The sequence below is a fragment of the Tamandua tetradactyla genome, chromosome 9, assembly GCF_023851605.1.
Source record: "Tamandua tetradactyla isolate mTamTet1 chromosome 9, mTamTet1.pri, whole genome shotgun sequence".
Taxonomy (NCBI): domain Eukaryota; kingdom Metazoa; phylum Chordata; class Mammalia; order Pilosa; family Myrmecophagidae; genus Tamandua; species Tamandua tetradactyla.
The window spans coordinates 339,243-365,699 of NC_135335.1; the positions used below are offsets into that span (position 1 = coordinate 339,243).

At 59.8% G+C, this 26,457-nt stretch overlaps 2 protein-coding genes across 6 annotated transcripts in view; one reads left to right on the forward strand and one right to left on the reverse strand.

Moving 5' to 3' along the window:
* Positions 1-17,169, forward strand: part of PTDSS2 (phosphatidylserine synthase 2) — a 62,872-nt gene extending 45,703 nt beyond the window's left edge. Inside the window, exons 3-12 of one of the 2 annotated variants that reach the window (XM_077115236.1) lie at positions 3,749-3,831; positions 7,346-7,413; positions 11,705-11,839; positions 12,276-12,326; positions 12,501-12,614; positions 12,711-12,829; positions 13,140-13,254; positions 13,327-13,472; positions 13,544-13,729; positions 14,046-17,152. In XM_077115236.1, coding sequence (XP_076971351.1) covers positions 3,749-3,831; positions 7,346-7,413; positions 11,705-11,839; positions 12,276-12,326; positions 12,501-12,614; positions 12,711-12,829; positions 13,140-13,254; positions 13,327-13,472; positions 13,544-13,729; positions 14,046-14,244 — 1,216 coding nt within the window. In that variant the 3' untranslated portion in view covers positions 14,245-17,152. Of the gene's footprint in view, positions 1-3,748; positions 3,832-7,345; positions 7,414-11,704; positions 11,840-12,275; positions 12,327-12,500; positions 12,615-12,710; positions 12,830-13,139; positions 13,255-13,326; positions 13,473-13,543; positions 13,730-14,045 lie in introns of both variants that reach the window. The other variant, XM_077115235.1, reaches the window with a different exon arrangement.
* Positions 17,079-26,087, reverse strand: RNH1 (ribonuclease/angiogenin inhibitor 1). 4 transcript variants are annotated; one of them, XM_077115231.1, is made up of 9 exons: positions 25,939-26,087; positions 21,548-21,653; positions 20,643-20,813; positions 20,392-20,562; positions 19,835-20,005; positions 19,562-19,732; positions 19,302-19,472; positions 17,454-17,624; positions 17,079-17,343 (listed from the first exon to the last, which is right to left on the reverse strand). In XM_077115231.1, the coding sequence occupies exons 2-9, from the start codon at positions 21,631-21,633 to the stop codon at positions 17,256-17,258; spliced, it is 1,200 nt and encodes a 399-aa protein (XP_076971346.1). In that variant the 5' UTR covers positions 21,634-21,653; positions 25,939-26,087; the 3' UTR covers positions 17,079-17,255. The 4 variants fall into 4 exon arrangements, with proteins under 4 accessions (XP_076971346.1, XP_076971349.1, XP_076971347.1 ...); XM_077115234.1 differs by lacking the exon at positions 25,939-26,087 and adding an exon at positions 24,175-24,285; XM_077115232.1 differs by lacking the exon at positions 25,939-26,087 and adding an exon at positions 23,759-23,823.
* Between the last annotated feature and the right edge of the window lie 370 nt (positions 26,088-26,457).

Consider the following 26,457-nt stretch of genomic DNA (forward strand, 5'->3'; position numbering starts at 1 on the left):
TTCCCTGGTAGGTTTCAGAAGTAGATTGGAGCTGGCAGAAGAAGGGATCCGTGAACTTGAAGATAAGACAATTGAAATCATCCTGTCCGAGGGACACAATGAAGAAAAGTGAACAGAGTCTGAGGAACCCGTGGGACACCATCAGACACACCACTGCATGGTTGTGGGTTTCCCAGAAGAAGAGAAGAAGGAGCAGAGAGAATATTCAGAGAAATAATGGCTGAAAGCTTCCTGAATTTAACTAAAGGCAGAAATATGCATATCCAGGGTGCTCAAAGAACTCCAAATAGGACGAATCCCAGTAGACTCACACCTTGCCAAGTTATAATCAAGCTGTCAGATGCCTGAGTTAAAGAGGATTCAGAAAGCTGCAAGAGAGAAGGAACGTATCACATACAAGGGAGCCTCAATAAAATTAAGTGCTGATTTCTTGTTGGAAGCTGTGAAGGCAAGAAGGCAGTGGGAAGACTTGCTGGTGCCCCAAATTGCCAACCAAGAATTCTAGATCTAGTAAACTGTCTTTCAGAAATGAGGGAGAGGGTGGGCCATGGTGGCTCAGCAGGCAGAGTTCTCACCTGCCATGCCAGAGACCCAGGTTTGATTCCCAGTGCCTGCCCGTGCAAAAAAAAACAAATGAGGGAGATAAAATAACTTATATGGACAGTTTCATTGAATACTGTTAAGTACATGAAGCCTTGAATAGGGCTTGAGATTTTGTAGGTTTGTCCAGAGTGATTCCCTGATAAATCCCAGAGTAATTTGAACAGTGAATAAAAAATTTTTGCAAAGTCACCTTCGGGAAATGGTGAGAAAGGGGGAAAATTCAACTTCCCTAAGTTGAATTCTTGATATTCTTGCAAGCAGTGTGGACAACCAAAGCAATAGGCTGAGCCCTCAATCTTGTGGTTTGTTCATATGAAACTTAACCCCACAAAGAATAGGTCGAGTCTACTTAAAATTAGGCCCAAGAGTCACCCCCAAGAGAGCCTCTTTTGTTGCTCAGATGTGGCCTCTCTCAGCCAACATGGCAAGCAAACTCACCGCCCTCCCCCTGTCTACGTGGGACATGACTCCCAGGGGTGTGGACCTTCCTGGCAACGTGGGACAGAAATCCTAGAATGAGCTGGGGCTTGACACCAAGGGATTGAAAAAACCTTCCCGAAAGGGAGAAGAGAGAAATGAGACAAAATAAAGTGTCAGTGGCTAAGAGATTCCAAACAGAGTCGAGAGGTTATCCTGGAGGTATTCTTACATATTATATAGATATCCCCTTTTTAATTTAAGGTGTATTAGGCTAGAGGGAACTGCCTGAAAATGTAGAGCTGTTTGTTCCAGTAGCCACGTTTCTTGAAGATGATTGTATAATGGTATAGCTTTCATGATGTGACCGTGTGATTGTGAAAACCTTGGGTGGCAGATTTCTCACCTCACCTGCAATGCGGAGACCTGGGTTCAATTCCCAGACCCTGCCCATACCAAAAAAAAAAGTTACTTTAAAGGTTACGATGGGGGGTGTGAGGACTGGATTTACGGCGGGGCCCTCTGCTGTGCGATGTGGGGGCTGTGGGACTCTCCAACCTGCTGGTGGGCCTCTGGGGGCAGCAGAAGCTGGCCTGGGTCCGTGTTGGGGAGCAAAGAGTGCCTCGCCTGGTGGCTCCTGTGCTCCCCTCATGTCTCTGTCCTGGGGGTGCATTGTCGTTTCGCCCAGCATGACGTTCCTTTCCACGCTCCCCGGGAGGGCCATCAGGGCATGGCTGTCCTGCACCGTGCTGACCTACACCTGGCAGCTGTGAGGCCGCGGGTGGCGGGCCCCTCCCTGAGCCTGGGGTCCTCGCCTCCACGGGGCCTGGGGCCTGTCATGCTGAGTGGACAGGGAGCGGGGTGCGTGCGGCCCTGCAGCTTAAAGCTGGGCTGGCCTGACCATCCAGCACTCCCGTGATCACATCTAGGGAGACCCCAAGCCTGAGCTCAGGCCGCCTCCGCCTGCCCCCCAGGCCCAGGTGCCCCAGGTGGGCCAGAGGAGAGGAGGTGCCTTAAACCGAAAGCTGCTTCTGGGCATTTTTGAGAAGCCCTGGTGGCAGGCCTGTCCCCACTGATGGGGCCAGTAGGAGGTGCACTCCTGGGGGTACCCCGGTGGCACACACGGCCACAGCAGGGACACACCTGCACCGCTTTGGTGTTCGCACACAAGGAAACTGAGGCAGCAGCAGTGCTGTCTGACAGAGCCCCTGCCACGGCCAGGGCTGATTCCTACTTTGCAGTGGAGGCTGGGCCATGGGGGCGAGGTGCCATCTTACTTCTGGGGGCCACAGTGGTCTCTGGGAGGTTTGGGGGGGGGGGGGCCCAGAGAGCTGCCGCAGGCTGTGCACATGGGGGCCGTGGTGGGCAGCTTTATTTTTGCCCAGCCTTTTATTTTGAGAAATTTCCAACCCCAAGAGAAGTTGAAAGGTGAAGCACCCCGACTCCTCCCCGACAGTGCCCATGTGGGGGCCTCTGTGTTCCTTTGGCCCTCTTGAAGGGCATTGAGGTCTCGGTGCCTGAGGCCCTGGAGGCTGTGGAGGATGCGGTGGTGGGCGCAAGCTTTGTAGCGGCACCAGCCAAGAAGCAGTGGGTTTGTGAAGCGAGTGTGCCCAGCTGGGACTTCTAGAGGTCACCCGTTCTGTGAGCTTGGGGGCTTCTGTGTGAGGCAGAATCTCCTCGTCTACTCGGGGGTGCAAGACTGGAGAAAAGGAAGGTGGCAGAAGGGGTCCAGTCCTGGCCTGTGGGGTGGACCATCCTGTGCCCCTGAAGCCAGGAGCAGCGCCAGCACCCCCAGGCCACAGAGGGGCCCGAAATGGACACGGTCAATATGCATGTCACTAAAGGACCCATGCCCCAGTGTCTGAGAACCTCAGCCCGATGAGAAAGTGGGTCAGAGGCGTCCGTGAGCCTCCAGAGAGAGGTCCGCTGGCCAGGCAGCGCAGGAAGGAACTCAGCGCTGCAGTGCACGGCGCGGCTGCTTTGGAAAGCTGTCTGGCAGGCTCTGCAAGGGTTAAACACACACCCACGTCCTGTCGGCACCCATGGATTGGACATGCACTTGGGAATGGGCACTGGCTGCCCGCTGAGTCTCATGCGTGTGATGGCTCCGTGGAAGGTGAAAACAAGCCCAATCCACTCGAGCCACCGAGTGTCTGGGGGCCCACCGGGGGTCCACGCAGGCCCCATGGGGAGGGCCGGCCTCTGCTTATCCCTGTGCCTGTGGGCCCCAGGCCTCCCTGCTGCCCGGGCAGGGCACTCCTTTGCGGGCACTGCCCGTCTATGCACCGTGCTCAGCTGTGGTCCCAGCACCACCTTCCTCCCCTGACTAGGGGTCCCGGTGGTGTTGGGTGGGGAGGCCACCAGCTCCGGGTATCCTCCCTCCCTGGGAGGCTGCCTGGACCCTCAGTGGAGTTGTGGGGGCTCCTTTGATGCAACCATGCACATCCACGGCCTTGGGCTTTACCTGGTGACCAGCAGGCAGCCCTAACAGAAGGGTCTTCTCGGCAGGCAGGGCACGGGGCAGATTGCCACTGGCGGGCCATGGGGGGCCATGGGGACCTGTTGTGGTGTCTGTGGGGACGCGCCATGGGGGGCTGTGGGGACCTGCCGCTGGGGGCTGCCATGCTGGGTGTTCCTGGGGGTCCCTCCCGCCCCCCACCTAAGAGAAGCAGATGCGGGGCTGCATATGGGGACGCACACTGAGGGGCTCTCTGTTCTTGGTTTGCAGAGGCATCGTGGCCAGCATTTTGGTTTTCTTATGTTTTGGAGTCACACAAGCTAAAGATGGGCCGTTTTCCAGACCTCATCCAGGTAACTTCCCACGTTTTCTCTGTTGGCTGCGTGGCCATTCTGCGCTGAGAGGCCGCTCGGTTCACAGTTGCTTCTCAGGGTGAAGGTCCTTCCTCTTGCTTCTGGCACCTGCACCCCAAGGCAGCTCAGAGATGCTGCACAAGGTGGGGTTCTTTCTGTGCCTACCGTCTTCCTTCAGATCTTTGTGCAGCCTTTCCTCACTTCACCCTGCCCTCCCTGTCTCCGCTCACCCCATGTCTTAGGCCATGGTGCCTGGGCATCCAGCAGGGTCAGCAATGAGTGGAGCAGGAGGTTCTGCCATTGGCTAGCTCCACACACCGCATGGTCCCAGGCACGCTGTCCTGGCTGGGCCTGTGCCCACCCCCACCCCCACCCCCACCCCCACCCCATCCCTGGGTCTTCCTTCTATGGCTTCTCGCCCTCCAAGGAGGAGTGGTGGCTGGACGTCCCCAAAGCTCTGTCCTAGGGCTCTGGACACAGGAGGGTTGGTTTTCTTGAAGGTTAATCACTTAGTAATTTTAAAAACCTGTTTCTTCATTGTTTTTTAATAGAGGTATATATTTACCATAGAAATTTGAAAAATACAAAATATAAAAATATTTAAAAATAAAAACCACCCACAAAAAAATAACCACTATTACATTTTGATGTATTTGTGTATAAGTACACAAAGGTTTTAAAAATAAAGTTGGAATTGCACTGCATGTGTGGTTTGATGTCACGCATTTTCCACTTTAGGTTTGGCACAAGCATTGCCTTACATGTTAATTTTGTCAGTGAATATCTAATGGCTGCTTGTTTAGCTGCCACTGGAGTGTCATGTGATTTACTTGAGCGGTTTGCTATTACTGTGCATTTAGGAGATCTCCAGTTATTTTAGAGTGAGCTAGGCTGCAGGATGCCCCTGCATCTGTGTGTGCACGTTTGATTGCTCATGTGGTCAGAACCCCCTGGAGTGACAGTACTGGTTAGGGGCTTGCGCATCTCAGTTGTGGGTGGGCGGGGCCACCCCTGGGCGGGGCCGTGGTTGGCCATGGCCCCAAGCGATGCGTACCCACCAGCTGTCGAGACCAGGCGAGGGTGCCAGCGCCAGCCCTCAGTCACCCTGTGGGATGGGCTCATGCTGGGCTGAAGGTGTTTGGATTCCGGAAGCTCCCACTACACTTGCTTCGCGCCTCTCCCCCTGCACGGTTTGTCTCCCTCCTCCTGGGAGGCCTGTGAGCCCTGTTCCACTCCTACGTTTTAAAAAAAATTTAGTTTGCCGTGAATAAATGTGCATGTCTCTTCTGGTTTAAGGAATGCGATGACGTGGGGAGCCTGCCCTGACCCGCCACCCCGTCTTCTCCAGGCATCTTGTTAATCTAGCGCTGGTGGGCGCCCCACACTTCTGCAGCCAGGATGTGCTCAGAGGGGGGACAGGCCGTCCCGGCAGTGCAGCGCTGGGGGCGGGGGTCTGGCCCTCAGAGCAGGTCCCTGGACGCGCCTCCCTGCCTCCCACTGGGCCAGCTCAGCACGGCCCCTCCCTTCATGGTTTTACACACAGAGATTTTTTTCCTTTTGATCCGTGGCTCCTTCAGAAAACAAGTAAATCAGAGTATTGCCAGCACTCTTGCAGCTCCCTGTGTCGTCTTCTCGTCCACTATGATTTCAGGTGGATAGTCAGTGGAGGATCCTCTAAGGGAGAGGGAAGGGGGCTGGGAATGCTGTGGGAAGGTGGGAGAGGTGGGCATCGTGGGTCCTAGGTGGATGTGAGGGGAAGCATGCTGCTCTGCCTTCCCACAAGGTGGCCTGGGGCAATGCAGGAGCGACACACGTTCAGGGCCAGGTGGGTGGGTGCCCATGGGGCCAGGCGCTGCAGCACGCCGTCCTTGGTGTGGCACGTCGGGCGCCAGTGGGGGGATGGCTGCCCGGCGCAGATTTCTTCACTAGCCCTTCGAGTAGCTGTTGACCCAGTGAGACTTTTCCACAGAGGTGTTCCCATCAGTGAGCGCAGAGAACCCCTCGTGCCTCAGTGTCTCTGGTGTTGGAGAACTGCTTCAGCCTTCTGAGGACTGACCACGCCCCTATTTCCCGCCCACACAAGGTTGATTCCACCCCCACAAGCATGTTTTAAAAATAAATTGGAGGTTTACAGAAAAACCATGCGTAAAACACTGAGTCCCCTTATGCGTCCCATAGGAGTGAGCCCTTGCTTGGGTGTGGAGCGTCTGTCACCACTGACGTGCAGCCCTCTGCTCCGTCGGGGCTCGCTGTGCTGTGCAGACCTGTGCTGCGTTGAGCTTTAATTTTGACTCCTGAGCACACTCTGATGACTCCCTGCTGTGGATCCTTTTCCCCTGCAGCCTCCCTCCAGGAGAAGCTCCCCAGCTGGTGCTCTCACTGCCTGCAGGCCCCGGCCAGCCTGGTCAACCTGGGCTCTAGTTTCTGGCTGTGAATCTGCTCCTTCTCTGTATTTCACATCACGTCTCACGACTGGCAGTGTGATTCTCCATAAACACAGTTGCTGCTCGCCCCCTCCCCCAATCCCCCCCCCAGCAGATCAGCACCCCCCCAGGGGCCGCCTGCCCAGAGTAGCCCCCACAGCTTGTGCAGAGGCAGCTACAGCCTGCTCACTGTGGGGCGCTCGGCCCTGTCTGGGTAGCAGGCCCCCACCCCACAGGGCTGCCCAAAGGCAGGCTCTCCCGATAGCGGGGTCCACCCCCCAGGCTCCTCCTCCACAACTCCTAAGTGCTGTGAGCAGCACAGCTTTGCTACTGGAGGGGAGTGACTTTAAGGTAGGCTTTGGTTTATTGTTTCACAGAGGTAAGCAATGGGCAGTCAGATCACTAAGATCTTTCTCAGGCAGCATTCTCAAGGTTCTTGGAAGGGAAAAGGTGTTTGCACTTGAGAACAGTTTTAGACTTTCCACATCCCACCATCCCCCAATGAGAACTGAGCTTTTCATTTCAGAGTGTGAAAAGCGCTGCAGCCAAGGCTGATGAAAGGAATTCTGAAGGGCCTGATGTGGGCTGCTGGGTTTTATCCTGAAGACAGTTCCCGACAAGTTATGAGCACATTGGGTTTATCACAGGAGCTCAGGGAGAGCTTCATGTTAGGAACCCTAGTAATGTAATTCATCACAGAACATATTTTTTTAAATGATCCTTTTAAATTCAGAAAAGTAAATTTATGAGAAATGTAGCATGCAAGAGAAAAAATGAGATAAAAAATAATCTACGAAAAAACTACTGAAACATACTTAATGCAGAGCGAAGCATTTCCTGTGAAGACAGGACGAGGTGTTGGCTGCCACCGTCTCCCTCCAACATTTCACAGCCTTTCTGAGCCACTGCAGCAGGCCCCGAGAAAGAAGTAAGAGCTAAGGACTGGAGCAGAAGGGAAGGACAGAACCATCCCAGAGAGAAACGTGAACTCAGATCTGAGTTAGGAAGGCTCTTCCAGGGCTTGGGGGGCTGACGTCAGGCCCTGTCCTGGAGTCTTGGGGTCCCCTAACGTACCTGTGTTGTCTTTGTAGCTTACTGGAGGTTTTGGCTCTGCGTTAGTGTGGTCTACGAGCTGTTTCTCATCTTTATACTCTTCCAGGTAAGCGGTTTTTCTTAGGTGCACCAAGTGTGGGCAGTTAGGGTAAGGGCAAGCTGACAGAAAGGGTTCTGTGCACTCAGTCCCTAGGCCCCATCAGGTGGGCAGGGGACTCGGGGATCCTCCCAGGAGCTCCTGCCTGCAGAAGTCGGAGCAGAGCCCTGTGCGGGCAGACTGCAGCTGTGTTCACGCAGGGCATCAGCCCCTGATTCTGTCTCCTTGTGCTGCCTTTATCGCTGTGCCGGCCCCGTAGTGGTTAGGAAGTAATCCCTCCCCTTCTGTTTTTTGGAGGAGTTTATTGTTTCAGTTTCTATACTTATAAGTTCTTGAGATTTTCTATTTCCTCCTTGAGTCAGTTCAGGTAATTTGTGTGTTTCTAGGAATTCTTCCATTTCTTCTAGGTTGTCTAATTTGTTGTCATACAGTGTTTCATAGTATTCTCTAATAATACTCTTTATTTTCTGTAAGGTCAATAAAAATGTCACCATTTTCATTTTTTATTTTAGTTGTTTATATCTTTCTCTGCAGTAAACACTCAGGAGTGGAAATGCTGGGAAATATGTGGTTTTAGTTTGCTAAAGCTGTCGGAATTCAATATACAAAAAAATGGGTTAGCTTTTTATAAAGAGAATGTATTAAGTTACAGGTTTGCAGCTCTAAGGGCCATAAAAATGTCCAAACTAAGGCATCCAGAGAACGATACCTTGACTCAAGAAAGGCCAATGGGTCGGGACACCTCTATCAGCTAGGAAGGCACATGGCTGGCGTCTGCTGGTCCTTTGGATTCTGGTTTCAAACAGCTTCCCCAGGGGCGCTTTCTTTCTGCGTCTCCAAACATCTCTTTCTGTATTGGCTCTGAGCTTTTTCCAAACTGGTTCCCTCATAAAGGACTTCAGTAAGCAAACTAAGACCCACCTTGCATGGGTGGAACACATCTCCATGGAAGCCACTTAATCAAAAAGAATCCACCCAACAGGTCTGCCCTCCAAGACTGGATTAGGAAAAAGAACCTGTCTTTCCTGGGATGCATGACCTCTTCAGACCAGCACAGTCGTTACGTTTAACTTTTGAAGAAACTGCCAGACCCTCTTCCAGAGGGGCCATACCATTTTACTTTCCCACCAGCAGTGTATTTGTGTTCCATTTACTCCACATCCTCTCCAGCACTTGGAGTTGTCAGTGTGTTTTCTTTTAGCCATTGAGACAGATGTAAGTGTGTAGTGCATTTCATCCTGTCTGGGATTTGCACTTCTCCAAAGGTTGATGAGGTTGAGCGTCTCCCACGCGTAGCCTCTCTGCTGAAGGGTCTGTCTGTTCATGTCTTTTGCCCTTACTTTGTTGGGTTTTTGCCTCCTTCTTAGTGTTGTATTTTGGGAGTTTTTCTGACATGAGGTCTTTTGTTGGGTATGTGATTTGCAAAATTTTTTCTCCAAATCTGTAGATTTCTTTTTTCCTTTACTTAAAAGTGAATTCATTTGAGTGGTGTGATGGTGGCTCAGTGGCAGAGTTCTCGCCTGCCATGCCAGAGACCTGGGTTCAATTCCTAGTGCCTGCCCATGCAGAAAAAAAAAGTAAATTCATTCATTTTCTTTTATGGATTTCAATTTAAGAATTTTTCGTCTAACTCCAGGTTGTTAACACTTTATATGTTTTCTGCTAAAAGTTCAGTTTATTTTTACATTTAGATCTGTCATCCATTTTGAGTTGCATTATTTTTTAACCTTTTGTTTTGAAATATAGACTCACGAGAAGCTGAGAGAAATTGTACATGAGGCCCCATGCACCCCTCTCCTGTACCCTCCATGGCGTGTTCTGCCTGTCGGGATCAGGGCGTCGGTGTGTGTGCAACACTGGGCACTCCCTGCATGTGGCCGCGTGGCCTCCCTGGGGCCAGGCTTCAGGACTGCCCACCACTGCAGGGCGCCCCTCGCTGTACATCCAGGGTGGCCTGGGTTGTGAGGCTGAGGTCAGTCTTCGTTCTTTTGGGTTGGGTGTCCATTTCTCCCGGCATATTGGCTGGAAAGACTACTCTTCCTCTATCTAATTGCTTTTGCACCTTTGTTGAGAACGCATTGACGATATTTGTTACGTGGGTTTGTTTCTGGATTCTTTTCCATATTAAACCAAGGTCATGTGATTCTTCCAATTTTATTCTTTTTCAGGATTGTTTTAGCCATTCTGATCCCTTTGCTTTCCGTACGGTTTTAGAATCAGCTGTCTGATTCTACAGAATGTCTTGGAGAGGTGCTGGTGGGAATTGTATCGAGTCTATGGGTCCATTTGAAGAGAGCTGACGGCTCCTGGCGTGGGCAGGCCTGTTCAGGCCGCTGGGCCAGCTCAGCTCTTGTGTGTCTGAACTGATTCCTCCTTCCTTTCTGAAGAAGGGCTTTGCTGGATAGGGAACTCTTGTAGGCGGTCTTCCCACGACTGGGGGCAGTTGTGGAGTGGTTGGTTTTTTTCTTTCTTTCTTTTTTTAGTTTCACTGATTTCTACTCTAACCATCCTTCTGCTGGCTTTGAGTTTATTTTGCTGTTTCCGCTTCAGTTTTTTAAGGTGGAAATGCTTAGGTAATGGAAACCTTTCTTCTTTTCTAACACAAGTATTTAATGTTATAAATTTCCCTCTAAGAACTGGTCTAGCTACAGTCCCACTGATCTTAATAGGTTGAATTTTATTTTTGTTTGGGTCAAAGTATTCTGAGGTCTCTTTTGAGACAAACCTGATCCATGGTTTATTTAGAAGGGTGTCATTTAAGTTCTAAGTGTTTGGATTTCAGTTGACTTTAATATGCTAAGGTTCACGTGTGTCCTAGAACATGGCCTGCCTTGGTGAGTGTTTGTGCCCGTGACACAGAGTGATGCTGCTGACGTCGGGCAGGTGGGGTCTCCGTCTCCGGGCATGTGCGGTGACCTCTGCTTCTGCCGGGGAGTGGGTAACTCCACCTCGGGGACAGGTGCTCATGCGTCCTCCTGGGCCCCTGCGTCCCACACGCACGTGCTGGGTCTTTAGCTGCTCTGGCTACCCTACCCGGAGCTGCCCTTCTTCCCTGCTGCCCACAGCCCTTCCCAAGCCCTCACTGGTCCACAGGCCGCTGCAGGGCAATTAGGGGGAACCTTATAGGCAAGGAGGGTCCCATGGGCCAGGGTGTGTCGCTGCCCTTTGCCAGGAGCAGGTGTTCATGGTCCTTGCTGGCTTTGGGGAGTCTGCACAGGGGCCCCTCCGCACCACCGTCTGGCAGACTCTGCACCCCTCCTCTCCCGGTGCCCGCTTCACACGGGCTGTGCCCAACCTTGGGGGCTGTGGGGGCCTCACAGGCAGTGCTGCAGCTCGGGCAGCCCTTTGCTGTCTGGTCCTTGGGTTCCTCTGGGCATGGAGTTGTGCACCAGGACAGGTCGCATAGGTTCTAAGACTTCCCTTTAAAAGACCCTATTTTAAAGGCTCCCATCACAGGAGAAGGCAGAGACCGCTGCCCTCGGTCACAAACTCCTCCCCGGCACCCTTTCTTGCTCCTGGGCCTGGCCCTCCACAGGTGACCCTTGCCCCAGGCAGCCGTGGGCAGAGCTGCATCCGGCCAGGTCCTCGGGCCTGACCCTGTGCTCTCACACCCACCCTCCCCCTGCCTGGCGCCACCCAGGACACCTGTGGCCTCTGTCCTGTCCCGTGGTCCCCTGGTCTCCGAGACCCTCCCTGCTTGGTTCCTGTGGTGTAAGGATGGGGCCCTGTACTCAGAACCTGAGCCCACGGGAGCAGGAGGACACAAGGCTGTGCTGGCTCTCGAGGGGCGTCACCCCAGTGTGTGCTTTGTGCAAAGGCCTGAAGGAGCACCGGCTCACAGGGGCGCCAGGTCTGGGAAAGCTGCACGTCCAGCCCGGATCTGAGGAAGAAAGCAGGGCCTCACAGCCTTCCTCCTGACAGAGTCCCACGCCTCTACGCAGGACAGACGGACGTGGGAGTGAGACCGGGCCCTCGCTGCACCCAGGAGCCCAGTGCCACCTTCACAGCCCTGGCATCATCTGGGTAGCGACCTGAGGCCCCTGGGCCACGGATGGCTCAAGGCCTCCTGATCCTGCCATGGGCAAAGCTGAAGAAGCAACTGCTCTGCTCCTGGGGGCCCCTGCGGGCACCCCAAATCTACCCAGCCTGCCGGGTGGGAGGCCCCTGAGGGGCACTGTGCTTGGACGGGCTTGTGGAGACGGCTGTGCATGCCACATGTATGCCGCTTCCAGGGCTCCGTGCACTGTGCGGGCTGTGGCCATCACACGGGGTGGGGACCCTAACGAGGGTCTCTCCATAGACCGTCCATGATGGCAGGCAGTTTCTGAAGTACATCGACCCCAAGTTGGGGGTTCCACTGCCAGAGAGAGACTACGGGGGAAACTGCCTCCTGTATGATGCAGGCAATGCGACCGACCCCCTGCACAACATCTGGGTGAGCCCGGCTGCCCCACGGCAGTCTCAGGACACTGGCGGGCCTCTCTGCCACCTCCACTAATCTGGTGCAAGGCCCAGGGCTCTGGTCTTATGAACACAGTCCTCGGGTACTTGCTGTCCCTTGCGGATGTCTCCAGAACATGTACTCAACCTGCCTGTGGACAGGGGGCAGTGGCACCTTCCCTCCAGGACCCTCCCCACACAACACACACATAGCAGGGTCGGGAGCACCGGGCCTCCTTCTGCCTGGGGTCAGTCCTGAGGTCGCAGGCGCAGGGACTGTCCTGAGGGTGGGGCTGTAATGCCCAGCCTTGAGTCCAGAGAGGAGCCTTCGCTGAGCCCTGTGGTGACACGTGGTGGTGGGAGGGGTGGCAGGCCTGAGTGAGGGTGCCCTGGGGCCGTGGGATCCATCTGTTGTGCTCTGTTGTCCCCAGGACAAGCTGGACGGGTTTGTCCCTGCACACTTCCTCGGCTGGTACCTGAAGGTAAGTGACTGTGTCACACGACTTAGCAGCCTCCTTCTCAGGGCCACCCTGTGCCTGCTGCATGCCCGCTGAGTCTCCCCGGGTCCTGCCCCGCCCCTCCCCGCATCTCTCTGGTCCCCGCCCCGCGTCTCCCCAGGCCCCGCCCCGCAACTGCCGTCAGCCTTACCTTCACAGACCCTGATGATCCGCGACTGGTGGATGTGCATGATCATCAGTGTGATGTTCGAGTTCCTCGAGTACAGCCTGGAGCACCAGCTGCCCAACTTCAGCGAGTGCTGGTGGGACCACGTAGGTGCCGTCCCATCACGGTCCTGGCCCCGCGGGGTGTGGGTGGAGCAGCGGCGGCCTGTGCCCATCCGCGCCTCACCGGGCTCTCGCCCCCAGTGGATCATGGATGTGCTCGTGTGCAACGGGCTGGGCATCTACTGTGGCATGAAGACCCTTGAGTGGCTGTCCCTGAAGACCTACCAGTGGCAGGGCCTCTGGAACATCCCCACCTACAAGTACGGCCCGGGCCTGCCCCACGCGGGACGAGCGGCACGGGGTGCACAGAGTCGGCTTCAGCCCTGACCTGGGGGCCGCGAGGACCTGGCCGTCGGGACGCGGACTCGGCCTCTGCACTGCCCCGAGGCGGGGCCGCGAGCCTGCACTGTCCAGGCTTTGGGGAGCCCTCTGGGGGCTGGAGGCCCTGGACGCTGACTCCTCGGGTGGGGGAGGGCTGGCTTTGGGGTAAACGGGACCCAGCGAGGGCGGGACACTTTGCAGCCTGTGGGGGTCTGGGGGGCCGGCCTTACAGGCCTGCTGTGCTTCCAGGGGCAAGATGAAGAGGATCGCCTTTCAGTTCACACCCTACAGCTGGGTGCGCTTCGAGTGGAAGCCCGCCTCCAGCCTGCGCCGCTGGCTGGCCGTGTGCGGCATCATCCTGGTGGTAAGCCGGGTGCCCTGGGCCGGTCCCCGCAGCCTTGTCACGCCCTCATGCCCGCCCCTGTCCCCTACCTAGTTCCTGTTGGCGGAGCTGAACACGTTCTACCTGAAGTTCGTGCTGTGGCTGCCCCCAGAGCACTGCCTCGTTCTCCTGCGGCTCGTCTTTTTCGTGAACGTGGGCGGCGTGGCCATGCGCGAGATCTACGACTTCATGGACGACCCGTGAGTGGGGCTGGGTGGGCGGGCAGGAGGGCCATGCTGGCGCCCGCGGCTGACACCCCTGCCCGTGGCAGGAAGCTGCACAAGAAGTTCGGGCAGCAGGCCTGGCTGGTGGCGGCCATCGCGGCGACCGAGTTCCTGATCGTGGTCAAGTACGACCCGCACACGCTCACTCTGTCGCTCCCGTTCTACATCTCCCAGTGCTGGGCCCTGGGCTCCGTCCTCGTGCTCACCTGGACCGCCTGGCGCTTCTTCCTGCGGTGAGCACAGCCAGGCCTCCCTGCGGCGTGGGGAGGGCCCGAGAGGAGTCTGTGCCTGCAGAGGCGCGCATGTCCCTGAGGACGTCGTCTTCCCTGTCCTCAATATGCAGCTCCCGGGGCCTCTGTTTCAACTTGTGAGGGGTTGGGTGCTTCCGGGGTCGTCCCCACCCTGGGAGGTGCCCTCGGCCTGTCTGTCACGTGCGGCTGCCGGGGCCAGGCCAGGGCCCCACACTCCCTGCCCCCAGCCACCTGGTCCCTAGGGGCCCTCGCTGGTGTGGGCATGGCAGGCAATGGCACAGCCTTTCCCCACCCCCAGGGACATCACCCTGCGGTACAAGGAGACCCGGCGGCAGCAGCAGGAGAGCAGGAATAGCAAGGGCTGCCCCATCGGCCGTGGGGACGGGCACTCACTGGGGCCGGACGATGACCTGCCAGGGCCTGTGACAGCCGAAAGGAGCGAGGCCCAGCTCCCAGCTGCCCCGCCTGTTTCCATGCCCTCCCTGTCCACCTCCTGAGCCTCGCGATTCCCCCTAGAACCTTCCAACAGGCTCCTGGCCCTCGCGGTTTTGTTTTCTTTTCCTCCTAGTTGAAGCGTCTCCTCACAGAGGCGGCCATGCACACACGGGGCTGAGGGAAGGGCATGAGAGAGGCCCCCTTCCTGGACTCTGTCCACGTGCGTGAGTGTGCGTGCGTGTGTGGGTGTGTGTGCGTGTGTGCACACACGTGCCTGTGGTGCCCATGCTCTTCCTGAGGCTTCTCAAGCTGCAAGCTGGCAGGTGGGGCTGTGTGGGGGCAACTTGGCCCACTGGATTTGGCACTTCCTCCTTCGTGCCAGCCCTGCTCGCACCCCCATTTTGTTCGCCTCCACGCAGTGGTCTGTGGGCAGGGTGGCCAGGGCAGGGGCCCTGGGGGTGTGCACACGGGATGTGCTGGCCAAGGGCCCAGCTGCATCTCTACGTGGCCTGCTGGCCGCCTGAGTGCTGAATGGTGTATGGGCACCTCAAGGCCACCGAGCAGTGGGTGAGTCAGAGCTGGGGACACTGAGCCCTTTCCTGTAGTGTGAACGAGAGGGGTCACTTTACAGAATCCGAGGCCTGGGGCTGTCTGTGTCAGTGGCGTCCAGGTGTTGGGCTCATCCACAAGCAGAGAGGACAGAGTGAAGACGCAGGTCTGCAACCCTGGGCTTTCCTTGCTGTCCAGGGCTGCCCCAGGCCCAGGGCCTCCCCACTGCTGGCCACCTCATACCCTCGTCCACCTGCCCACAGCGAGCCACCCCAAACCCAGCAGTACGGGCCCCTCATCTGCTGGCTTAGGCCCTCCATGAGCAGAGCAGCCCCACCTCCAGGACTCGGGGACCTCCAGTGGGTGTCCCTCGGCCTCCTGTGGGGCCCTTGTCACTGCTGCACTGCCCCCTCATTGGAGGACGGGGCTGGGTCCGGGGGGTGTGGAGCAGTTGACACAGCAGGGCAGGCCTGTGGGAGGTCCAGGAGTAGGTGCCAGGCTGTGGGAGGTAGGTGGGTGTGGGGTTTCTGAAAAGGGACAGCCGTCTTTGTGGGCTGTTCTTAAAGTAGATGCTGAAGGTTTGCAAATGAAGAGCAGCATGCGGGGAATCCCCTCACGGCACCCTGTCCGTGGCCTCGCGTCTCCTCTAGCTGGGGGCTGCACCACCCTCGCCTGGATGCTGCTGCCTGCCCGCGCGCACGGCAGGGTTGGTGGTGGGGAGGGGACACTGGGAAGGAACCCCGGCCGCAACCCACCAGTGGCCGGAACATGCTGGCTGGACCCTGCCGTGCCTCCCACAGCTGCCTGGCCTCACAGGACTCTGGTTTCTTCGGGTTTTTCTCCCTTACAGTTTTGTTTTAAACCTATGAACAGTTTTTAAGTTATTGCCTAATACAGTTGTCTTTTAAAACAAATAGGAAAAGAAAAGGGTTACAAGCAAAAATGAGTTTGTGTTTGTTTGCTGTGCAGCTCCCTCTTCAGGGTCCCTTATTTTATCCTGTTCCTGCTGGCAGCCTTCTCTCCGCCTGAGACTCTGTAGCTGTTTCCTGGTCACGAATCTTGGCTTTTGTTTATCTGTAGATGTCTCCATCCGCCCTCCTTTCTGAAGAGAGTTTACTGGGTGGACTCGTGGTTCTCTCCTGTCTTGGGACTTTGTGTCCAACAGAGCGAGTCTGCGTGTGGATGGCCTGGAGGCTGCTCCACTCGCTGTTCACAGAGCTCTTGGCTCCTGGATGGAACGCTTTTCATCAGATCTGAGATGTTCTTAGCTATTGTTTCTTCAGATAACTTCATGCTCCTCCAGGGTTCCGACGTGCCTGTGTTCACTGCATTGCCCACAGCTCGCCGGGGTGCGTCTGCTTTATTCCCTTTACTTTTCATTTTGGGAAATCAAACTTAAGTTGTGAGACTGGGAGGTGCAGCACCTGGCCTCTGGATGGGGGGCTGCAGCCAGGACCCCCTCCCCTAGTCATATGACTCCTCAGGCTTCTGTAAACCAGTGTCTCTGCCTTTGGGTTCTGTCACCCTGGTGGCTCTTGGGGTAGCACAGCTGCACACATTAGGGGTGTTGCCCCAGGAGGCTGGAGTGACGTGGGCCCCCACTGTCCCGCAGGAGGCATCCCGGGTTCTCCGTGTGGGTGTGCCCCTGCGTCGGGGTGCCGCTACCCAGGTTCCTGCCATGGGTGCCCCAGCTCTGGCAGATCCTTGGGGTGTGGCATGTGTGGCCAGTCTCACGGATCTGAGCTCCGGTTCCAGCATCCTGGATGAGGCTGGTCTGGGCTGGCTGCTGCTGCGGGTCTGGCAGAGGGACTGTGGCCCCGCATCTGTGCCCAGCCCTGCCCGCCAGCCCGCCTTTACGTTGACCCGGGTCTAGCCAGGAGCCTCCAGGCTGCTCTGCTCTGTGACACCCGTTGGTTTCCAACACTTTCTCAGATCCTGGCACAATTTACTCAGGCTCATTTCCAGAGCTGCAAGTTGCTACACAGATATAAGGCCCTTCGAAGGCAGGTGTACCCATGTGCCCACTGGGCAGCGTGCAGGTCAGAGTACCACCCTGTGCTGGCCCTGGGGGGTACCACCATGGCTGGCTAGGCTTGTGGGGGACCCGGGCTATGGGACCCGCGCCTGCAAGCCGCGGGCAGGCTGCACATGCTGCTGGGGCCAGGCAGCCTGTGAGCTCCTAACCAGCAGGGGAACAAGGTGGAAGGGTGTGCAGTTAGGTAGCGTTACCTGAGACCCCGTCTCTACACGAGGCAGTGAATTGCCTACAGGGGGCAGCCTCGGGTTGAGGGCCCAGCCGTGCCTGGAGGAGAAACACGGGTCCATGGCAAAGGACAAGGACCCCTCCTGCCAGAAAAAGTGTTTTAATAAGTATAAAGGATTGAAAGTATCCCCAACAAAATTAACAAGATTTGGGTTTCTCCTTGCGGCCGGAGCTAGAACCCCTGGAGTCTAGAACCCCAGAGGCAGAGGCTGTGTCCTGGGAAGCGTGGCTGTGGGGTCTGGCGGGGAGGTCGGGCCCTTCTCAGCAGATGATGCGCAGGTTGGGCTTGCTCTGCTCCAGGGCACTCAGGCGCTCGTCTGCCTGCGCCGTCCAGTAGATGTCGTACAGGCTGCGGGAGGCAGGGGGGAGGTGGGCCCAGCCCTCCCCACCCGTGCCCCTCCCCATCCCCACCCCTGCCCCTCCCAACCCAGCCCGCCCCGGCCCGCCCCACCCCCTTACACCAGCTGTTCCAGGGCGCAGCCGGGCTGCTGGAGGCTCTGCACCAGCTGCAGGACGCCGGGGTCCCCCATGGGATTGTTGCTCAGGTCGAGCTCCCGCAGGCTGGGGCTGGAGAGCAGGAGCGCGGCGAGGGCAGCACAACCTCGGTCCGTCACGTCGCAGTCGCCCAGCCTGGGCAGAGGGCAGAGGGCGGAGTCAAGACCCAAGTACACTGGTCAGCAAGCGGCGCCCAGTCCTCATCTCCCCACCGGGACTGGGGAGCAGTGAAGACAGTTTCCGCTCACAGGATAATTTGAAAGATGAGAGTCTGGACCTGAGCTGACACCATCTGGGCTGAGACGGGGGTGCTGGCTGGGTGGGTATAATAGGTAGGGTTTGCAGGGCTTGAGCAGCAGCCCCTCAAAACTTTTAAGTCTTCACCCCACAACTGGTAAATGCTCCCTTTTTAAGGAAAACGAAGACAGGCTTTGCAGGTCTGATGCCATGAGACATCCTTCTTAGGGGATCATCCTACCTAACCTGGCTGGGCATAAACCCCAGTCCAGCACTGTGAAGAGGGAGGGCCTCCATTCTGGCTCAGTGGGGCCTCCAGAACCATGAAAGGACATGGGCCCGCTCTGAGCCACCAAGTCTGTATAATGATGCTCGACTGCTGTCAGCCTGGCATGGAGGGCTTCAAGGGTGCTGAGGGGGCTGCAGCTGTGCCAGGCAGGAGCACACTTGAGTGGGCAAGGTTTCCAGGCCCCACGGGAAGACCGTGGGCCAAGGAAAGAGATGGAGTTAGACAACAGGCCCCATGCAGGTGAAGGGCGGAGGGTCAGCTGTTCGTGCAGTAAGAGGGCTCAGCCTGGCAACTCCCAGCACTGCGGCCATGCTTCTGCCAAACCCCCTCCCACCCTCCACTCTGGCAAGGCTCCTGAGGACCCAGCAGCCGGAGCTCTCCCTGGCAGGAAGGTGGAGGGCTCCCTGTGGGAGAAACACCCCCAGAGCCCCCGGCTGCTCACAGTGAGAACTGCACACAGAACAGCAGTTCTCAGAAGCACAGGATTCAATAGGTACATTAGAAGACAGACCTGAGCACATCTCCCAGAAACGGGAACAAAACTCATCAGGAAAGAACTGAAATCAGTGGGTCCATTCGTGAGACCCCGTAAGCGATTCCTGGGACATCCAGAGAGAGGTGAGAGAAGTCACCCAAGAAGTAATGCCTCTAGCAAGAGAAGCAGGCTACCAAATGGCCAGCAGAGTCAACGATAAGAAACCCACATCAGGTAGAGAACATGGGAAAAAGGTCTTAGTTTCCATAGAGAAAAAGCAGATCACAAATAGGAGCACGATGCATTAAGGGTCCAAACAGCAGCTCTCCACAGACAGCCAGGAAGTGATACAGCAGTACTGCGTGGGGGAAACGTGCCCTGCCATATGCCAGCCAAGGGATGGGAGGGAAGGCCGAACAGATTATCGGCAGGTACACAGCGTCTCCAAAAATCTCCGCAACCTTTCCTTAGGGAGAGCCACTTTAACAGAAGCAGGAGGAAACCAGAGCCGAGGGACCCAGGAACCAGTCCATGGGAGAAGGCAGGCTGTCTCCCTTCCACAAAAGAAGCAGGCGATGTGGGCACCACAGGAGGTACGGCGCGATGCTCGGCACTGGGGAAGGCACGTGCACCAGCATGCCCAGGAAAACACGAGGCAGAGCTGGGCCAAGAAGCAGGTGCTGTGGATGCAGCCAAGCAGCGCATGCATACCCTGCATGCCCGTGAGAGCAACCCCCACCAGCACGGGTGTGCACAGGCCATGGAGGCATGTGCATGGGTCTCCACGGGGAAGGCCAATGGGCGCACTCACCAGAGGACCCGCAGTGTGGTGCCAGGCTGGCTCAGGCTCTGGCAGAGCTGCTGCACGCCTGCATCCCCCAGCTTGTTGCTGCTCATCTGCAGCTCCTGCAGTGCTCTGTTGTGAGTCAGCACGGCAGCGAAGTGTGGGCAGCTCGCGGCCGTTAGGCCACAGGTCTTCACCCTGTGGGGACAGACATGTCCTGGCCGCCGCCCCTCCTTCCTCCCCCAGCTCCGGAGAAGGCCAGCTCATCCTGCTGCATCTGGACTCACCAGAGCGACTCCAGCTGGCAGCTCGGCTCACGCAGGCCCTCGCACAGCAGCTGGGCACCCCTGTCCCCCAGCTCATTGCCGGCCACACTGAGCTCCCTCAGGCTCTCCTTGGCCCGCAGGACCCGGCACAGGTCTCTGCAGCCTTCAGCGGTGACATCACATTCCCAGAGCCTGGGGGGATGGGGAGCAGGGAGGATTAGGGGGGTACCACTGCAGGACCAAGGGTTCCCTGAGGAGGGGCTCCTCCCTACCCGCAAGGCCGAGGCCACTCACCACAGGACCTTGAGTCTGGAGCTGGGACTGAGTAGCGCCGGGCACAGCGCTGCGATGCCCGCGTCCCCCAGCTTGTTGTCGCCCAGTGCCAGCTCCTGCAGCGAGTCCTTGGCGGCCACAATGCTGCCCAGCTCCTTGCAGCTGGCAGACGTGGCACCGCAGCTCTCCAGCCTGGGGGCAGGGACACCTGAGGGGGGTGTGTGGGGGGAGGGTGCCTCGCGGTGGTCTGCGAAGTGAGAACCAGCTGCCCGTCTGGCCCCGCAGTGGGGTCCATGGCTGCCCCCAGCCACTTACCTGAGCATTTCCAGAGGGCATGGGGACACCACCAGGCCCTGGCGCAGCTGCTGCGTGCTGGCCTCGCCCGCATGTTTGTGGCTCAGCACGAGTGCCATGAGGCCACGCCAGACTGGAGCGCCCAGCCAGTGCCTCTTGGTGGAGCCAGGGGCCTCCCGGGCCCTGCTACAACTGCCCCCACCTCGTCTGGGGGCCTGCCCGTTTCCTGGAGTCCCCAGGCGAGCGTGAAGTCAGCGCGGGGTGTGGGGAGGGCGGGCACTTACTTGAGCTTCTCCAGCGTGCATGGGGCATCCAGGAGCCCCTCACAGAGCAGCCGCAGCCCTGCGTCGCCCAGGGCGTTGTCACTGAGGTTCAGCTCGCGCAGGGTGGGCAGGGCGCGCAACACGGCGGGCAGGGCAGCACAGCCGGCCCCGGTCAGACCGCAGTCCTGCAGGCTGCAGCATGGGGGGCCTCAGGGCAGCTGCACTGGGGGAAGGGGGCCCGAGGCGCGCCCCCCAACAGCTCCCGCACCCACCTCAGCGTCCGGATCGCGCACGGGGAGTCCTGCAGGCTGCGCAGCACCAGGCCTGCACCCGCATTGCCTAGCGCGCCACAGCGCAGGCTGAGCTCCTCCAGGCAGGTGCTGGCCTGCAGCGCCCGGCTCAGGTCCGCACACCACGCCTCCGTGAGGCCGCAGTCGTCCAGCCTGCGGGGGGCGGGGGGACATGTGGTGGTGGCGTGGGGGCGCACGCCTACCCTGCCAGGCCTGGGCCCACGCTCCTTTGTCTTCAGTGACACTCGGGGCATCGGAGGAGAAGGTGCTAAGGAGGTGCGTGGGCAGGGGCAGGAGTGTCAGCCCACGAAACCCGGGGGGACGGTCATCACTGCTCACAAAACCTGGGGTGGGGCGGGGCGGCCACCAGTGCTCAACACCTGGAAGCATCCAGGCCAAGGACAAGGGAGGAGCTGCCTCCGAAGGGGGTTGAGGAAGTGCCCCGTGGGGCCAGGAGCAGAGGGGAGGGCTCGGGGGCCCCGGGGAGGGCTGCTAGTGCTGGGGTGGTGAAAATGTGGGCCATCTCGGCGAATTCCCTGTAACTTAAAAATTGCCCCAACATAAGTCAGAAAAAACGGGATGAGCAGGCCCCTCTCCTACTTGGGACACGGGAGAACTGTAAGGGCACGAGCCAGGCCTGGCAGGGAAGGGCAGCATCCCCCACAGGAGCTCTCCATGAGGCAGGGGAGCAGGGGAGGGGACCAAGCTGGAGGTGCCAGCCCAGCTGCCAGGACACCCTGGGCCATCTGCCTCGGAACCCCAGCCAAGAGCAGTTTTCAGGTTTTCTAAATGGTTAAGAAAATTTTCAAGAAGAGTGCTGTGTGACCTGGGGGGATGAGATGCGATCAGCCTGCCACCTCCCTGGCAGGGTGGGGCGGGGGTCCTACCTGATGACATTATACTGCGGCATCAGAGGGAGAAGCTCGGCCCACCTGGCCTCACTCAGCTGCTCATACTGGAGGTCGAGGCTCATGGTGATGGGAAGGGCGTTTCCTAGAAGATGCGGGAGAGGGTGGCCTCAGACACGGTCTCCCCAGGCAGAGGGGGCAGAAGGCCTGGGGTCAGCCTGGCGGGGCAGAGGCCCTGCAGCCCACAAGGGATGAGCATGGAGGACTTCCCCTCCTGATACCCACCCTGCCTTGCCATCCCGAAAGCAGGTCTGTGCCCACCATGAAGTGGCTGGGTGGGGGACACAAGCCTTGGACAGCTCACGCTTGCCGAGGGGCACTGGCCACAGGTCCCCAGATGGGACATCAGCCCATGGGAGGCAGAGGGCAGACAGGGCAGGTCAGGGGCCCTGAACCACTCATGGGGGACGAGGGCAGAGTCCAGAAAAACAGCACCATCTAACACCCGGGTCCAGGCCACCTAACCACCTCCAAGCTCCTGAGGTCATGAGGGTGTGGGGGCCGAGACCACAGGAACCCCACCAGCCTGGGAGGACCTGTGAAGTCAGACCCACCTTCACATGTCCGGGGGCAGTGGACACATCCCCTGAGCTCCACATAGCTGCCTGGGAGGCAAGATGCCCCGCAGGGGTTATGGGGTGGGGGAGCAGGACAGAGAAGGGGGCTTCACCCCAGAGCAGCAGAAGTCCCAGGAAAGGCCCTCACCCAAAAATAAGGCCACTGGGGCTGCCCTTTCAAAGGTCATACACAGAGTAGGACAAGCCCACAGGAGGCTGGCCAGCAGCCAGCCCGGGGAGGCGGCTGGAGAGAGCTGGAGGGAGGAGCAGTTAAAGGCCCAGTTTCAGCCAGGTTAGATGGAGGGTGCTAACCTATGGTGAAGGGTTCCAGGGTGCCCTTAGGGTTCAGTGAAGGGGCTCCACCTTCAGAGAGGAGTGGGAAGCGCTGTGCAGGCCGCTCAGAAGTCCATGGGCAGCTGGGGCCACCGCGGCCACCCTCCCAACTGGAGAGCTGACCTCACAGGGTTCCCTTCCCGCTGCAACCACCCCCGCAGCCAGGAAGGGAGTACTGGGGCAGGGAGGAGTGCAGGCCCGCCCAGGCATGAGACCCGAGCACTGCGCGGAAGGAGGGTGGGCACGGCCGGCAGAGCTGCCCAGGGTGAGCAAGTGTCCACTCAGGTGGGGTCCAGCTCCTGTGGGAGGGGCTGCCACGTGGTCCCTGGGACTGGAGGGGTTGCTGCCAACGCTCAGCCCCTGGCCTCTCCGCCCAGGCCTGGCTCCAAGCTGGAATGGGCTGTCCCTCACCCAGGACACCCGCGCTGGGCCACTCTACACACCGGCCCTGCCTGCTGGCCCCGGCAGCCACAAGTCCCTTTCCAACGGGAGCCCCCGGACCCTGCGTCCTGAGTCTCCCCTTCCACGCCTCTGGCTTTGCTCCCCTCGGGACCGGCCCCGCCTCCCCGGGCATCATTCACTCTGCAGCACAGCCCTTCCGCCCCACCCAGCTGGGGTTACCCGACTGCGGACACCCCATCACTCCCGTTTGTGCCCAAGGCCTCGTTATCCAGGGCTGCCGGAGGCCCCCAGAAGGAGCCGCGGGGGTCAGAGCCGACTGCTCGAAGCAGGGGCGAGGCCGGACCCCACCCAGCCAAGCTACTACGGACTCGGGTGCCCTGTCTGGGCCCGCCTGCTGCCCCGTGTCCCCAGGCTGCGCATCGCCCGGCTCCCGCCAGGCCGTGCCCCGCCGGAGGGGCCGGGGAGAGCGGCGCCCCCCACGATAAAACAGGGCTGCCTGCGCCCAGGATTTGGGGGTTCGGCAACCCGTCCCCTCAGCGTCCCCGGGAAACAGCACGTGGTCGCAGCCATCGCCGGCCAGGCGGGTCACGGGTCACGCGCGGGGCCTGGCGCAGGCCGCTGGCTCTGAGGCCGGAGGCACGGCCGCTCGGACCCCAGGTGGTGGGTGCGGCTACCCGAGCGAGGCCAAGCGAAGCCGAGGCGGAGCGCGATGGGCCGGGCCCGGCTCATGACCCTCAGGCCCGCAGGCCGCCTGCCCCCGCCCCCGCCCCCGTGAGGCTCCCTGCGCCTGGCGGGAACCAGGCGGCTTCGGGGACGCGCAGCCGGGCCCGCCGCGACCCCCGCCCGCCCCAGGCCTGGGGTCCTCCGCCCGCCCGCAGACGCCGCTCCCGACGCTCACCGCGCGCCGTCGCCGCCCCGGGAGGCCGTGGGGAAAGGCGGGGTCCGGGCCGCCGCGCGTCACGGGGCGGGGCCTGGGCAGTTTCGAGTCACGGGGTGGGGGCGGGGCCGCCGCGCGTCATGGGGCGGGGCCTGGGCAGTTTCGCGTCACGGGGCGGGGGAGGGGGCGGGGCCTGGGCAGTTTCGCGTCACGGGGCGGGGGCGGGGCCGCCGCGCGTCATGGGGCGGGGGCGGGGCCGCCGCGCGTCACAGGGCGGGGCGGGGTCTCGCACTTCCGGGTCCCAGGCGCGCGCCCTCGCCCCCCGCTCTCAGCGCGGCCCCCATCGCGGGAAGCCCCCTCCGCTTGCCCCACCCGCGCCGCCGGCCGCGCGCACGGGGATGAAGCTGGGAGCTCTGACGCCCGTCTCACTGCCCGACCTGACCGAGCGACGCTGCGGGTCCCTCCAGCTTGCACAGGCCTCACGGAGCGCGCCCAGGTGCGCGGCACAGGCGCCTGCGGGAACCCGCGGCGCGCCGGAAGGCGAGTAAACCCGTGAACAATCTAGATGCCCAGCCGGAGAAAGAGGGCTGGACGGCGCCCACCCAGACGCTATCCGCGGAAAAACCTATAATTAACACGGAAAGACCTTCAAGGACAGTTTTAAGTTTTAAAACAATGCACAGTGAGACATTTTAGCAACTCTGAAAGTACTCTTGAGTTCTTTCGTTCCCCCGCATGGATAGGTCACCCACCTCCAGTGGACAGGACCGCGCCCACACACGTGGACGGGCTCACCCTCCGTGAGGCGCCCACCAAAGCCAAAGCCTGTGCTGTGGGTTCAAATGTGTCACCCAAAGGCCACAGTCGCGTGCGAACCCCGGTACCGCTTAGGGGGCTTTGTAGATGTAATTATCTGAGATGAGGGACAAGGTGGGCCCTAAGTCCAATCGGACTAGACGGGGAAGTGGGAGCGCAGGTGAGAGGGCACGTGACCATGGAGCCCCCACTGGGGCGATGTGGCCACAAACCCAGGGGCTCCTGGGTCCCCCAGGAAGCACGGCCAGCCCACACCTCCATTTTGGAATTCTGGCCCAGAACTGTACAGGAATAAATCCCTATTGCTTTAAGTCACCTGGCACGTGGGCCTCTGCATGGAGGCCCCAAGCAATTGATACAGCATGTTTCTGCCAGGCTCGCCCACAGGTGTGGGGCGCTTTCCTGAGGGTTCCTCACAAACCCTAAGGGGAGAAATTAGGGTGTAGGGGACGGTTACGGTGGCTGCACCAGGGAGACAGCCTCCTTGCTCCCTGGCCCGCGGGAGGAGACGCCTGACAGCTCTGGCCTGGGCCCGGCTGCTTCCACCTGTGTCCCTGTGATGTAAAAACCCTGTGGCTGAGCCTCACTTGTACCCGTATCCTGGTTTTCAACTTTGGAGTCTGATCACTAAAGACGGCCCTGATGGTGATTCATGAAGGGTCAGGTCAGCCCAGGACTGCCCCACCCCACGTTTGAAGTTCTGTGGACAGAGGAAGCTCCGTGGGAGCCGAGCGGGCCGCCTGCAGCGCGGCACCTGGACCGCAGCGGCCGGCACATGCCTGCAATTAGATCATCCGTATCGCGTGGTCTCGGCCGTCCCTCGAGCCCCCTACCCTCAGCCCTGCGCGTCCGAGATGCTGACACCATCAGGGTTTGGGTCGGGGCCCCCAGACTGCCGGACTCCGACGGGGCGCGGGGAGGGCAGCTTTCCCTGCACTATCCAGGGCGCCACTGAGAGATCCCGACCAGGGGAGGGGGTGTGGGAGGCAGAGGGGGTGAGGCGGGGAGGGTGTCCAGAAGCCAGGCCAGGAGGGGCCCTCCGCCCGGGGCTACCAGGCCCAGGGGTCAGTCTGCGGGAGCCTTTGGCCAGGCCAGGTGTTGCCTACGCGCCTTACGGGCCGCCAAAGGAGCAGGGGGCTCGGGGCCGCCGGCGCGGGTCTGGGGGCGCAGACCCACCACCCCGGCCGGCGCTCCCAGCGGGCCTCCCCGGAGGGCGGGGGCGACGCGCGGGGGGCTCCTCGGGGCGGGAGGACGCCCGCGGGGCAGTGAGGCCGCAGCAGCGCGAGGGCACGCATGCGCAGGGACCCGACTGAGGCCGGTGCCGGAAAGGGCAGCCAGGACCCGCCGGCCGCATAAGCGACCCGTAGGCTCGGAGCGTAACTGACCTAGGGGCGACCGACGGGCGACAGACTGCCACTGGCCTGGGACGGACCGCAGGACGGCGGCTCCTCTTCGAATCGTGGCGTGGCTGGCGGCGCCGGCAAAGGGCAGGGAGCCGGCGCGGCCAGCTGGGGAGGGGCGGGGCCTGCGGGGGGGCGGGGCCTGCTGGGGAGAGGTGGGGTCTGCTGGGGAGAGGTGGGGTCTGCTGGGGAGGGGAGGGGTCTGCTGGGGAGAGGTGGGGTCTGCTGGGGAGGGGGGGGTCTGCTGGGGAGAGGTGGGGTCTGCTGGGGAGGGGAGGGGTCTGCTGGGGAGGGGAGGGACCTGCTGGGGAGGGGAGGGGCCTGCTGGGGAGGGGAGGGGTCTGCTGGGGAGGGGAGAGATTTGCTGGGGAGAGGTGGGGCCTGCTGGGGAGGGGAGGGGTCTGCTGGGGAGAGGTGGGGTCTGCTGGGGAGAGGAGGGGTCTGCTGGGGAGGGGAGGGGTCTGCTGGGGAGAGGAGGGGTCTGCTGGGGAGGGGAGGGACCTG

What these genes read in the sequence shown, in the direction of transcription:
- RNH1 (XM_077115231.1), bottom strand. Translation starts at nt 21,633, where the DNA reads ATGAGCCTCGACCTCCAGTATGAGCAGCTGAGTGAGGCCAGGTGGGCC. An exon ending in TGCGCGATCCGGACGCTGAG is followed by an intron (nt 20,563 to 20,642) that starts GTGGGTGCGGGA and finishes CCCATGCTGCAG; the next exon opens with CCTGCAGGACTGCGGTCTGA. An exon ending in TGCGCCCTGGAACAGCTGGT is followed by an intron (nt 17,344 to 17,453) that starts GTAAGGGGGTGG and finishes TGCCTCCCGCAG; the next exon opens with CCTGTACGACATCTACTGGA.